The sequence below is a fragment of the Zootoca vivipara genome, chromosome 1 (genome assembly GCF_965207765.1).
Source record: "Zootoca vivipara chromosome 1, rZooViv2.hap1.1, whole genome shotgun sequence".
NCBI lineage: Eukaryota > Metazoa > Chordata > Lepidosauria > Squamata > Lacertidae > Zootoca > Zootoca vivipara.
Window position 1 is genome coordinate 89324485 of NC_142582.1, and position 14964 is coordinate 89339448.

The 14964-nt window shown below is 45.0% G+C and overlaps 1 protein-coding gene across 1 annotated transcript; it reads right to left on the reverse strand.

Moving 5' to 3' along the window:
- Positions 1–792: 792 nt before the first annotated feature.
- Positions 793–13645, reverse strand: SYNJ2BP (synaptojanin 2 binding protein). Its single transcript, XM_035113323.3, has 4 exons — positions 13471–13645; positions 9611–9747; positions 4537–4632; positions 793–3284 (listed from the first exon to the last, which is right to left on the reverse strand). Exons 1-4 carry the CDS (start codon positions 13532–13534, stop codon positions 3144–3146), a joined length of 438 nt encoding a protein of 145 aa, XP_034969214.1. The 5' UTR covers positions 13535–13645; the 3' UTR covers positions 793–3143.
- Between the last annotated feature and the right edge of the window lie 1319 nt (positions 13646–14964).

The following is a 14964-nucleotide window of genomic DNA, read 5'->3' on the forward strand; positions in this document are numbered from 1 at the left end:
TTAACCACGCTGGTGTAGAGGGAGGGGCCAAGCTACCAACAAGTCTCAATTTGCCCTGCTGCTTGCAGAGGTCACTGGCTGTTGCAGCAGAGAATGTGGCCGAGGACTCCCCATTCCATCTTGCCGTTCCTTCCATGGGAATCACTTGATGTCACCTATTGCTAGTGGAGGTGGCAGCTGTCCACTTTCTATTTTGTATTATTTTCAGCCAACCATTTATGTGACTTTGATTTCTGACAGTCATCTTGAGCTGGATGGAAAGATTCAAGTTTAATTAGTGTTTTATTATTAAACAGTGCCCTGCTGGATCAGACCAAAGGCCCATCTAGCCCACCAATTCCCTTGCTGAATCACATTTTCCTTTGGTTCACTATATATTTTGTTGTGTTCATGATGTTTGCTGGTTTGGGGACCTTTGGACTGAAAAAGTGGTATGTAAATGCATAATAATAATGGCACTAAGTTCTGGTTGCTGGAACCAGTTTCCCTAGGAAGTCAGACCACTGGTTCATAAGGCTCAGCATTGTCAACACTGACTGGCAGCAGCTCTCCAGTATTTTCAGAAGACTCTCTGCCAGCTCTACCTGGAGATGCCAGGGATTGAACATGGGACCTTCTCCATGCAAAGTAGATGGTCTACCACCAAGCTATACCCCTTCTTTCAAGTTCAGGAAAGGGGTGGGGGCTCTGCATAAGCCATGCACCAGTCATGACAAAAACCTCAAGCATTTCCTCAAACTCCTGTAAAGAAAAGCTAAGAGATTAGGAAAGTAAAGCACCCTAAGACTACAATTTATAGTCTCAATATATATATTGCATATGTGATTTTTTTTTTTGGCATCATACAGATCTCTCACATCAACGTTCTTTTGCAAAGTACAGGAAACACATTCGCTCAAAGAAACGTGAAATGGATGCTGCTCAAGCCATCAAACAGTAAAATGCAATCCACGTGGGAAGGTTAATTGTCTTGAAAGTGAAGTTGTTGCTGCCTTTCCTTTGCGTCCCATCTCAACATCATCTAACACCTTTATTTTAAAAAATGGTTCGTCGCAGCAAGGCCCACAGATTATGGCTCAAAAACTGTACTGGGCATTTATAGGAATCTATTCAGGCTCTTCAGTCAGATGATGTGTGGCATGAACATGCAATGTTCATTACTTGAAAGAGACACTCAGTACTCCAGGACTGGGGGAACTAATTTGATCTCTCAACCCAAAACATGATTTTTTAGAAGGAATCTCCAGAGTTCCACTGGATTGACTTCCTAGTAACTGTGCTTAGGATTACAGCTTTTGTCCTTCTGAAACGAACAGTGAATTTACCCCAGATCATTGCAAGGTTAGCTGTCAGTCGACTATAACACTCGATACTATCACTGCTTAAGCAAGATGCAATGGGGCCACGCGTAATATTTTCCTACTTCCTAAAGGTGTCAAGAACCATGATGGATGAACTGGGTTAATATGGATGCAGTATGACACACACTGTCCTCTGGGGTTTGCAGTTGCTGATCTTCAGCTCAAGCATTGATCTTCCTGCCCAAACAGTTCAAGGCAGCAAGATGAGTTTAGCTCAACACACCTAGCTGTACCATGACAGCCCAGTGAGAGTTAGCTGAACTTTCTCCTCCCCTGCCCCAAGGCTGACTTGGCCGGAAGCATGAAATTGGTAGCACAGGCATCTCCTGGGCAGATGTACAATCAGAATGGGCAAGGCTAGCTTTGTTTCTCCAAAGTAAACCTGTCACCAAATTAATTCTCCAATGTAAATATTAGAAGCCCCACCTCCCAGCTCTTCTCCAGAAAGAGTAGACCAACACCCCTCATGATGGCGCATCCACTTTGGCAGAGAAGTATCACAGGGAAAATGAATATTCCACCCCAATATAGCTTTCCATAAACGGAAAGCTGCACTCTTTGATTAGACCAAGTGTTGCTTTGCCTTAATGCACTTCCCCAACTTGATGCCCTCCAGATGTTGCTGGACTCCAACTCCCATCCCCCTGGGACAGCATGGTCAAGGATGATGGAAGTTGTAGTCCTACTAGCATCTGGAGTGCACCAGTTTGGGGAAGGCTTACTTAATATTTCATCCTTTTTTTCACCCCAATGGATTCATGCTTCTTCTCAAAAAGCTGAGCACGATCCCTCATTGTAACTAGGGCTTCCTGTTACATCTCATTCGAACCTTTTCCTTGTACTCTAATCCTATGCATGTACTTACTTGGGAGTCAACCCCACCAATTTCAATGGAACGTATTTCCAAGTCCATGAACAAAACCTAAGCAGCTTCTGTGGCTGGCACCTCATTCCCTTCCCCACATGGCCCTGTTAAGCTATGCCACCTCCTGTCCTTTCAGGGCCAATTCCAACACTTATGGCTTATTTTGTACCAGCAATCCACCTGAAGTGGGAACTTTAGTCTAAAAAGCCTTAGACTAAACTCAATATCCTTCTCTAAGGCATGTGTTTAAAAGAATAGTCTACCCACCACAACCATCATATAAATTCATCTCCCAGTACAAGGGCATGTGTATGGGTTGTGAGAAAACTTGAAAGAAAAAAGGGCAAAATTTAAAAATAAGATTTCATTTACCAAAAAAACAAAAACAACCCACTTAGATGCTGCATCTGTAATCCAGAGAGGTTCTTTGATCAGGCAAGCAGAATCTGCTGTATGCTCCAAGGCATTTTGACTCCCTGCAGCAGCACCAAACCACAGCTGGGCTCGCAACTTCTCCAGAAGTTTTGCCCAAGTTACAGAAGCAGCTTGTCAAGAGGCAGCAGAAGGATGGGAAAAGCCCTCTCTGGTCACGAGACGCTCACTGTATAGATCTTGTGTATCATAGCCCACATTTCAAAAACATTCAGGGGACAAAAGAAGAGAAAGAAAAAAGAAAAACCAAAGGTGATTATGCCATCTTCAGCAGAACCCATGAAATGGGACATCCCAAATCCAGAAACAATCACCATGCCTCCATATACATGAAATATACAACATTACAAGCAGCAGCAACTTTACATCAGGCAATGATTCTCTCCTTCCCTCCCCCATGCCAGTCCAGAATAAGATTGTTGATTTGCTCTCTTTAAATTATTTTGTAGATCTGTGGGTCTTCCAGAAGAAGAAGTAGTGTCAAGTCACACCCGTTGCCGATATCTCACGAAGGCCCACACGGCAGCCGCTACTATGGCCAGCCCCGGCACTAAGATAACCGCCAAAGGAAGGCCTCCCGGGTCTCCGTCCCCTCGGTGGCTTGAGGGACCATTCTGGGGCAGCAGCTGCAACAGGAAGGAGAGCGGCATTGAGGGCAGCCAAGCCAGAACAAGAAACCTCAAGCAATTTCTAAGGATCACGTACTTCTCAAGCCAAGCAGGAGCAACACCCTCAAGTCGGGAAACCAGAGGACGATTCTGCTCCAAGTTAGTATGCGACAAAGCTGAACATTCATTAGCCCTAGACGGCTTGTGCTCTTTGCACAATAATGAGACTACCCAAACTTTCTTTTTTATTTTCATTTTCCTACCGCCACCGAATCTAGCCTCCACATTATGCTTCAGACAAGTCATAAAAGTCTCCCACCTCTAGAGTGGTTTCTTGCCATTGCTGAAGGCAGACTGCAGATGCCTTCCTCAACAGCCACTTTTTCCACAAAGCCCACCAACCACCTTCAACCTCAAACTTTGGATCATAACCTGCTTGGGACAATTTTTTTAAAATAATTATGATGCCGATGCTGCAGAATCTTTTCCATGCTACAGTAATCAAGGAGAGGATTCTGCCTTCGGCATATCACATGTTGAGTGAGATTAATTCTGAAGGTGACCACATGTGTGTGACAACAGCAATCATTTACAGGGTTAGGAAACAAGAGAACTGAGACACTCTCTTGAAGACACATCACGCTGCAGCACAGGGCTTTGGAGGTGCTGCCTAACAGGTGCCTGCAAACCCGTTTTAGACCCAGACACATCTTTACCTGCCCCTCACCTCAGGTTATATATGAAGTCAGGTGTGGGGCAGGAGGACGTGGCTTGGCCACTATAGCTTGGCAGGTCAAATGAGGCTACCTGGTGGGACGGATTAGCCCTGCAGGCTCCCCAACACTGCCATGGGGGCATACCAACAACAAATATTTGTTTAGCTTACTACATTTATAGACCGACTTCCTTCCATTATTAAACTCCGGGTGGCAGCCATTGGGTTCTCAGGTTCCCGTCCAGATATTGACTAGGACAAGACCTGCTTAGCTTCAGCAAACTAGTGACCTCATTTGCCTTCAGACTACACAATCCAAAATCTTTCCAGTGGGTGGAAGAACACCAGAAAAAAAGGGCGCCACGATAACACAGGGATTGAAAAGTTTCAAGTTTTAAAATATATGTACAGCCAGCTAGGAACTCTTCCCCCCCCCCCCCAAAAAAATCTTCTTAAGGGTCATCACCTGATTGGATTATCACAGAAGCAGCAGTTAGAAGGGCACAACCTTTCAAGCTATAGTGGTAAGTTCCAAGAAACAAAATTAATACACACCCTATGTTGAACCTTTAGTGATACTTTATCACCCGCAGTCCTGAACAGATCCACGACGTGCTGGTGCAGCATGTTCTTCAGCTCCTTGCCATTAACCTGAGAAAAACCATTATAATCAACAAATTAGGCATACACGGACAAGCCAGGTTAGATGCTGGATTGTATACAGCATTTACACAGTAAGTAAGTGTTCAAAGTGCTTCACACCCTTTTACATTTTTGGAACAGGCCAAGAAACGGCCAGGATTCTCCATATGTTCTTGAAACAGAAAATTCATAACTTCTTAACTATAGGCAAGCATCCAAGCTTGTGAAATCACGCTGGCGTTGGAAAGCTTTAAGCGTTCAGCAGAAAATGTACGTTACTTGGGATAAATCTCTGTTGTAGTAAATGTAGTGTTGTAAAGTTCATTAGTGGGTCGTAAATCCTTAGACCCACGCAGCCAATCTTCAATGGCTGCCCAGCACGCTCCCCAGCTCACTCTGCAAAGCTTCTTCTTGTTCGGACCCAGCAGAGTTACAGCGCAGCTGGAACGATGGCAGTCTGTGTCTTCAATAAAATAGACTCAGCTCCGTTGCTTCTAATCTAACTCAACTTTATTACAGAAGCATAAAAGAAAAAGAAAAACCAACAGAAGCTAGCTGCATGTTTGCAGCTCTTATCTGTAGCACTCTCTCCTACACACTCCTCTCCGGCAGAAACTCAGACTCAGACTCTCAGACTCAAAACTGAACTCTGAAACAAAGGAAATTGCACGTATCACTTGTGGGCAGACACCCAGAGAATCAGAACGCCTCCAGAGTGTTTTAACTCGGTGGTGGCGCCTGCCCTGTGGAACACCCTCCCAACAGATGTCAAAAAGGAAAACAACTACAAGACTTTTAGAAGACATCTGAAGGCAGCCCTGTTCAGGGAGGCTTTTAATGTTTAATAGATTACTGTGTTCTACTTTTCTGTTGGAAGCCGCCCAGAGTGGCTGGGGAGACCCAGCCAGATGGGCGGGGTATAAATAATATATTATTATTATTATTATTATTATTATTATTATTATTATTATTATTATTATTATTTATGTGTTCACCAGAATCCTAACGATCTCACTGAGAACAATTAAGAATTGCTATCTGTTTTAAATATTGCAATGTAAAATAAGCAGCACAATGTGATAGTATTCCGACAAGTGTTGTTGTTGTTTAGTCGTTTAGTCGTGTCTGACTCTTCGTGACCCCATGGACCAGAACACGCCAGGCACTCCTGTCTTGCACTGCCTCCCGCAGTTTGGTCAAACTCATGTTCGTAGCTTCAAGAACACTGTCCAACCATCTCGTCCTCTGTCGTCCCCTTCTCCTAGTGCCCTCCATCTTTCCCAACATCAAGGTCTTTTCCAAGGATTCTTCTCTTCTCATGAGGTGGCCAAAGTATTGGAGCCTCAGCTTCATGATCTGTCCTTCCAGGGAGCACTCAGGGCTGATTTCCTTAAGAATGGATAGGTTTGATCTTCTAGCAGTCCATGGGACTCTCAAGAGTCTCCTCCAGCACCATAATTCAAAAGCATCAATTCTTCGGCGATCAGCCTTCTTTATGGTTCAGCTCTCACTTCCATACATCACTACTAGGAAAACCATAGCTTTAACTATACGGACCTTTGTCGGCAAGGTGATGTCTCTGCTTTTTAAGATGCTGTCTAGGTTTGTCATTGCTTTTCTCCCAAGAAGCAGGCGTCTTTTAATTTCGTGACTGCTGTCACCATCTGCAGTGATCAAGGAGCCCAAGAAAGTAAAATCTCTCACTGCCTCCATTTCTTCCCCTTCTTTTTGCCAGGAGGTGATGGGACCAGTGGCCATGATCTTGGTTTTTTTGATGTTGAGCTTCAGACCATATTTTGCGCTCTCCTCTTTCACCCTCATTAAAAGGTTCTTTAATTCCTCCTCGCTTTCTGCCATCAAGGTTGTGTCATCTGCATATCTGAGGTTGTTGATATTTCTTCCGGCAATCTTAATTCCGGCTTGGGATTCATCTAGTCCAGCCTTTCGCATGATGAATTCTGCATATAAGTTAAATAAGCAGGGAGACAATATACAACCTTGTCGTACTCCTTTCCCAATTTTGAACCACTCAGTTGTTCCATATCCAGTTCTAACTGTAGCTTCTTGTCCCACATAGAGATTTCTCAGGAGACAGATGAGGTGATCAGGCACTCCCATTTCTTTAAGAACTTGCCATAGTTTGCTGTGGTCGACACAGTCAAAGGCTTTTGCATAGTCAATGAAGCAGAAGTTTTTCTGGAACTCTCTAGCTTTCTCCATAATCCAGCGCATGTTTCCTATTTGGTCTCTGGTTCCTCTGCCCTTTCGAAATCCAGCTTGCACTTCTGGGAGTTCTCGGTCCACATACTGCCTAAGCCTGCCTTGTAGAATTTTAAGCATAACCTTGCTAGCGTGTGAAATGAGCGCAATAGTGCGGTAGTTGGAGCATTCTTTGGCACTGCCCTTCTTTGGAATTGGGATGTAGACTGATCTTCTCCAATCCTCTGGCCATTGCTGAGTTTTCCAAACTTGCTGGCATATTGGGTGTAGCACCTTAACAGCATCATCTTTTAAAATTTTAAATAGTTCAGCTGGAATATCATCACTTCCACTGGCCTTGTTATTAGCAGTGCTTTCTAAGGCCCATTTGACTTCACTCTCCAAGATGTCTGGCTCAAGGTCAGCAACCACACTACCTGGGGTGTACGAGACCTCCATATCTTTCTGGTATAATTCCTCTGTGTATTCTTGCCACCTCTTCTTGATGTCTTCTGCTTCTGTTAGGTCCTTACCACTTTTGTCCTTGATTATGGTAATCTTTGTACGAAATGTTCCTTTCATATCTCCAATTTTCTTGAACAGATCTCTGGTTTTCCCCAGTCTATTGTTTTCCTCTATTTCTTTGCATTGCTCATTTAAGAAGACCCTCTTGTCTCTCCTTGCTGTTTTTTGGAAATCTGCATTCAGTTTCCTGTATCTTTCCCTATCTCCCTTGCATTTTGCTTGCCTCCTCTCCTCCGCTATTTGTAAGGCCTCGTTGGACAGCCATTTTGCTTTCTTGCATTTCCTTTTCCTTGGGATGGTTTTCGTTGCTGCCTCCTGTATAATGTTACGAGCCTCCATCCATAGTTCTTCAGGCACTCTGTCCACCAAATCTAAATCCTTAAACCTGTTCCTCACTTCCACTGTGTATTCATAAGGGATTTGATTCAGATTGTATCTTACTGGCCCAGTGGTTTTTCCTACTTCCTTCAGTTTAAGCTGGAATTTTGCTATAAGAAGCTGATGATCTGAGTTACAGTCAGCTCCAGGTCTTGTTTTTGCTGACTGTATAGAGCTTCTCCATCTTTGGCTGCAGAGAATATAATCAATCTGATTTCGATGCTGCCCATTTGGTGATATCCATGTGTAGAGTCGTCTCTTGTGTTGTTGGAAGAGAGTGTTTGTGATGACCAGCTTGTTCTCTTGACAGAACTCTATTAGCCTTTGCCCTGCTTCATTTTGAACTCCAAGGCCAAACTTGCCAGTTGTTCCTTTTATCTCTTGATTCCCTACTTTAGCATTCCAATCCCCTGTAATGAGAAGAACATCCTTCTTTGGTGTCATTTCTAGAAGGTGTTGTAGGTCTTCATATAATTGGTCAATTTCACTTTCTTCAGCACCGGTAGTTGGTGCATAAACTTGGATTACAGTAGTAATTCCGACAAGTACCTCTAAACAAATCCAATTTGAATCAATTACTATCCCAACCTACGTGTACCTACTTTTTGTCAGATGCTGTGGATTTGTCCTAGGTCACCTATTTTCCAGGTGAGAAGAACAGGAGTTGGATGGGACGGACATACATAAACTGAGGAGCGGGAAAGTCTTAGTATCCAACCACACAGGCTCAGACGAAAACAAAGCAAAGCAGTAGGGATGTCCACATAGCCACATCACTGCCACCAGAAGAAATTTGCTTATAAATGAGTATTTCTACTTAAAATCAAGAGCAATGTTTAGAAAGAGGGCTCAATAGAAATACAGCCAATGTAAATATTAAAAGTTAGTACATGCCCCTTCCCAGAGCTATGAGAAACGTGGTTACATATCTCCACACACACACACACACACACACACACACACACACACACACAACTGCATGCACTGTGATGCCCTGAATACAATTTGCATGTGAAGCAATAATAATAATAAGTTGACAAGTAGAACTAGAGATTTGGGGCAGGAAAATTCCACCCTCAACCAGTGAAGCTTGGTTCTCACGCTGCATTTTTGCATCCCTTGTCACCTTGCCTCTCCTACTGTTTCCCAGCAAGCACCAATGTGAGGAATTAAGATTTGTGAGCTTCTTAGAGCAAGGACTCTTTGTCTTCTTTGCTTGTCTTACTCTTTAAAACACCACATACATGAATGGAGCTGCATAAGTTAAACAGTGGCTTCAAACCGAGAGCAATGCATACTCTAGAAACACACTAGGGAAATCTGTGGCTCTTTACAGCGCAGTTTTATATGGCTCACATAATGAAAAATGATGTGTGACGACCTAAGGGCATCAGTGAGTACATATTACATTTTCAATGTGCAACAGAGCCTTTACTGTGAGGCAATATCAGCTGGGGGGGGGGAGAGAAAACTTGGAACATATCTGTAAGGTTTCCTTTCCCGCAGAGGCAAACAGTCCAAACTTCTAGAAAGGTGGAGGAACAGCATCAGTATCTTACCCATAAGCTCCCTTCCTTTCACTGCAGAAACAGACAGGTCTCAGGCAGGAGGAATTAACTCCCAGCTTTGGATCACCTGCCTCTGGAAAGGCGGAGAAATGCCTCCATACATTTGTTGTAAAATAAAGTCACACTGGGGAGGAGAACCATGCCAGAGCGGATGCTCAGAAGGAGAGCAAACCCGTAAAGAAAACAAAAACTCAGCTGGGCTTGAGTTCCACTCACAAAAAATCCTTACAAAGGAGCTTGCAGCTTTAAGCAAGCTTTGACGAAACTGTTATTATTGAACCTGAAGCCATTTCTGTGGAGGGGCCTAAACTACTTACTGCTAAAATTTTGTCCCCCTCCTGCAGGCGTCCATCGAGGGCGGCGGCTCCATCTTCTTTGATCCGACTAACATAGATGCCCGTGTCATTGGAGATGTATTGCTGGTCTGTTCCACCAACTATATTAAACCCCAAACCTAAGAACAAGAACAAGGTAGACAGAAATGAGAACCAAGACTAGAAATAAGCCAGGCACCCAAAATACCAAACTAGGCCATCCTTCTATACTAGTAGAACTCTACGGCAAAAGCTGGGATCAAGGCGAATGCTATTTTTTAAAAAAAAACACCCAAAAACCAATTCTATTAAAAGCATATTTTTCACTTTAATGTTAAGTAACACGGTTTGGAAAGAAGCCTGAAATTACAATAGTTTTAGAGCCTTCTTTCTGGATACACTATCTTCAAATGAGAATGAGGTCAGGCAAATGTCTCCTTGTGTAAAATTGAATTTGTACATTCCACATACCTTAATCAGACAGAGCCAGTGTTAGAAACTCAAACATATTAGCTATTCACCTAATGCCCCTTAAAGCTAGGTTATGGGCGCAATGACAGAATAACTAATTGCAAGACATTTTTTTTTGCAAGACAAAAAAATGAATTGTGCACATCATCAACATACATACACAAAATCAAGAGTAATGTTTAAATCACTTTTCTGCCCCTCGGTTACTGCTTTTATATTCATAGCTGCCAAGTTATCCCTTTTTTAAAGGGATTTTCCCTTATGCTGAATAGGCTTCCTCGCGAGAAAAGGGAAAACTTGGCAGCTATGTTTATATTCTCAGGCTCATCCAAGAAGAAAAGCCCACTATATGGTCCCAGGACTTCATCGTCTGTATTCTCAAGTGATAGATTCCATGTGTGACTGCTCTCTCGGCTCAAATGCCTTCTGAGCATGGGAAGGATTAAATCTTCTCTGCTCATGTGCAGATGATGATGATGATGATACAAGGTGGTCAAACACGTGATCCTTCGTCTGCACTAGAAAATGGCAGAATCCTAAGAGGATTGTCCAAGATCAAATAGTTCTGATGTAGGTTGCCTTGTCAGCTGCTAAGAATTTTAGCAGGCTAGGCCAGCCTTCCTCAACCAGATGCCTTGGACTACAACCTCCATCATCCCCAACTACCAGAGATGCTGGCTATGGCTAACAGCACTTGTAGCCAAAAATATTGGATGGCACCAGGTTGGGGAAGGTTTGGCTAGACCAGGCATGTCAAACCTGCGGCCCTCCAGATGTTTTGGCCTACAACTCCCATGATCCCTAGCTAGCAGGACCAGTGGTTGGGGAAGATGGGAATTGTAGTCCAAAACATCTGGAGGGCTGCAGGTTTGACATGCCTGGGCTAGACCAAATTTGGACTGTTAGTGAGAAATTGCTTGTGAACAACAAGCAGCATTTCAGAGACAGATACAGAGAGTAAACTGAGTGGATTGGGGCCCAGTCTATGGTGCATCACATCAGTGGCTCCACTTTGTTAATTTTAAAGGGGAATGGTGGTGGTGAGAAATGGTGACCAGGCACAGGTGGCAGATTTCCTTCACCTATTATATATGTGGCAAAGAAAATATTTTGGTATCTTCATTCTTGCATGTCAAGCTGTGACCACACTCACACAAAAAAAAACCAACCCTCTTTTATACAGCTGTCAAAAAATACAGCAGCCCTGCTGCCTTTGCTTCTGGTCACTCTAAAGAGCGAAGGATATATATGGAAGGAAGGAAGTAAAGTCCCATGTTGAGGCATAGTCCTGGCCCTGAAACAGTTGAATCCTACTAGCCTAGGCTAGAGTTCACTATTCAAGCCATCTCACTTTTCCAGGCAGCAAAGGACAGGCAATCAAGGAGGCCAAATTTCTACAGAAAAGTATTTAGGAGACTCTACAAAGAAGAGGTGACAAACAATGAGAGGGGTAAGTGGGGTGCAGATCCAGTGTATTACAACTAGTATCACCTTGCGCAGAACCTTAAGAAACAATTCAAAGCAAGGTATCCCAGATTCCATTCCAGATGCTGCCAATCTTTTAACCACGAAAGTCAGCAGCAGACTCAAATGCTCCCTCCCTTCCCAGTCAGCCATAACCTGCTTCACCTTTTTCATCTGCACCCAATGTCTAATCAAGATTTGAAAGCAGGATTTGCAAATCCTGTTTAAAAAGAGGCTTGCCTTTTTATTATGGCAATGGCAGGGGAAGATATTTTGTGATGCTAATAGGAATCATTTTGAGCCAGACTGATGAGTACACAATTCATATTAGCATTGGGATTAGTCCATCTGGCAATGTTAAAAGGAAATAATCAAGACCACATGATATGAAATCGTCAAATATGCTAAATTAGAAAGCAATCAAAATTTGCTAAAAGGTAGCCTGTACTGTATGAATCTTGGTATTCAAAGGAGGAATTATGAGCTTTAATTTGGGGCAAATTCTGAACTGTAGCAAACATGATAGGATATGGCAGTTCCTTTCTTTCTGGAACAGCTCTATCTCATTCGTCTATCGTGCAGCAAGTGGAAGCCTATACATCTGTATATATAGGAGGAATGAGTGCTCTGCTCTTGTGATTGAATCCTGCTTGCTGGTTTCCCACAGGCAGGGCCGTCTTAAGCACATCCGGCGCTGTGGCACAAAGATCCCTCTGGCGCCCCCCTCCCTTTCCCAGAATTTAGAACTCGGGTCCCAACGATGTGGTGGCGCGGCTGGCCAGACTGCCGGAACCCTGTGCTTGCTTGCGAGGCTCCAGGGTGCCTCCTCCTCCTCCGCTCCCTGACAACGACAGCCAACTGCCGGCGCTCTCGCTGCTGCCCAGCGGCCCAAGGAGCAGGAGGCGGTTGCCACGCCCCCGCTTGTGGTGGTGGGGCGGCGGGCACCGGTGACGCGGAGGAGGCACCTTGGGAGCCGCTCCCGCCACCGCTGCTCCCTCAGACAGCGGCTCAACGGGCTGCGGCTGAGGGGATTCCTGTGGCTGAGGGAAAGGAGGAGGAGGCTGAGGAGGGCTTAGTGGCTCAAAAGCCGTGCAGCTCCCCCACTCGCTGTGGTGCCCCTGAGAGGCTGGCGCCCTGGGGCAACGAGCCACTAATCTCTATGGGAAAGATGCCTCTGCCCACAGGTATCTGGTCAGCCACTATGAGAACAGGATGCTGGACTAGATGGGCCCTTGGCCTGATCCAGCAGGCCCTTCTTATGTTCTTATTCAGAAGCTCCCTTGCATTCAAGGGAACTTAGTCCTAGGTAAGTGTGCACAGGACTGCAACCTCAGTCTTGCATTCTGCTGTAGGTGTGTGTGTGTGTGTGTAGATCATGGAGAGTTCCACTGCAGCTGCAAGTACATGACATTTGCCTCAAATATACTCGCAGAAAAACAAGAATGTGCTTGCCTTAAGAAATCAATGTAATTCTGAGTGAGAAGGTTAAGTTTAAAGCCTTAGATCCAGTGAATATATAAAAACTCAGAATGGTAAGCATGTGATGTAGCGACTTAAAATGGTAGGCAATGTGATGTGAGCCAGAGTGCAATGCAGTGGGAACCGTTCTCTCTCGTGCTGCAAGGGGGGGGGGGGGAGAAAGAGAGAGGCCGAAAAAGCTGCACCAAGTCGGCACAGTCTATTATTAACATTTCCAAACAGAGGCGTCCTCTCGCCCACGCAGTGAAGTTATGTACAAGCGGCTTCGCAAGGACAAAAAGTATACAGGCCTCAGCCGGGCGCTTTCCTACTAACTCAAGAGCCAGGACCCAGCTGCGAAAGTTGGTCGTTGCTCGGGGAAGTTGGCCGGGTCAGATCTCGGAAGCGAAAAGCAGCGATCCAAGCCCACGCGGCCGCCCTCTCCCCACCACCCCACTCTGGAGTTGTACCTGAGGGTCCTCTGGTGAGATCGATCACTTCCTCGGAGAGGAGGTAATCCATTCCCCCGTTCATGCTTTGCTCCTCAGCAGCGCTGCCTCCCGTCCGGCCGCCCCTTCTCCGCGCGCTTGAAGGTGAAACAACCGGACCAAAGCGGCGGCTGCCGCAGCAGCAGCAGCAACAGCAGCGGCGGCAGCACTTTCAGTTTCATCAGCCTCACGACAGGAGGAAAGGAAGGCCGGCCGCTGAGGATTCTGGGACTCGTAGTCCTCAACAGGCTTTCGCAACTTGCGCGCGGACCCTTCCGCCTCAGGCAGTCGCTGCCTCGTGTGCAGGGAGCGGGTGAAGTGACGTCCTGTTCGTTTTTATTATTATTAATGGAAGTATTTATATTATGTTTTAAGCCGCCCTCTCACGAAATATAAGGGCGGTGGTATTAATAATAATCAATAATAATAAAAAATAATTAATTATTTAGACTGCCCTCTCACAACATATAAAAGCCAGTCAGTGGCAAAACCGACATTTTAGGCAGTGCTGTTTGCGAGTAGTAAGGAGAGGACTTCAGGTTCACAGTCTATGAGGAATTGCGCCTATTTTTCAAAAACGGGACGCCACTTTACTATCTAAATCCCCAATGTTTGGATATAAAGCGGTCCCACAAAGACCCACCTGCGCGCCAAGAGCGGTGGGCAGAGCAGAAGAAGCACAGGCCAGGGAGTTCGCCTCAACCATCAGCTCCTCGTCAATTTTACTCTTTTTTTATTTTACGCGTGAAACGCAGCATGCAAACTTTGGACATCTCGGCTCACTGGCTGCTAAACCACCGCTTGGGGGAGGACTTGGACCAACTGAGGCTTGGAGGGAGCAGGCTGGCACTCTTGAGGCAGGGGAGAGATCTTGCCCTGTGGATCACAGCAAACGAGGGAGAGAAGTCTAGATCTCTCAACTCGGAGGGAAACGGCTGAAAGAACTTCATGGAGCCAGGAGCCGTGACAAAAACGGCTGCAGCGACCCGAGGTCGTGACGGAGATTGCTGCCTGCAGGAGCCCCCAGGAGGAAAACGGATACCCTGAGCAGAAGAGCCGCCTGCCAATGGTAAAATGCAAGGATTTTGTTTTGGTTTTTTGCTGTATTCTGGAGGAATGTGAAGCTATGGTAGCTGTATGAAGATGTCATTGGTAGACTACAATCCTAGATCTATTTACGTAGGAGTAAGTCCCATTAAATCCAGTGTGAATTTCTTTTGAGTAGGCATTACCTTTTCGCCCAGGCTTTCCCTGAAGGTTGAACCAGCAATGTTGATGTACTAATCTGATCTATTCATTTATAATGTATTTGTTCTCTCAGTGTAATTTTATTGTTGACCAAATCTCATAGAATTGTAGCGTTGGACGGGACCACAAGGGTCATTTAGTTCAACCCCTTGTAATGCAGGAGTATTTTGCCCAACATAGGGCTCAAACACACAGCTCTGAGATTAAGAATCCAATGTTCTACTGACT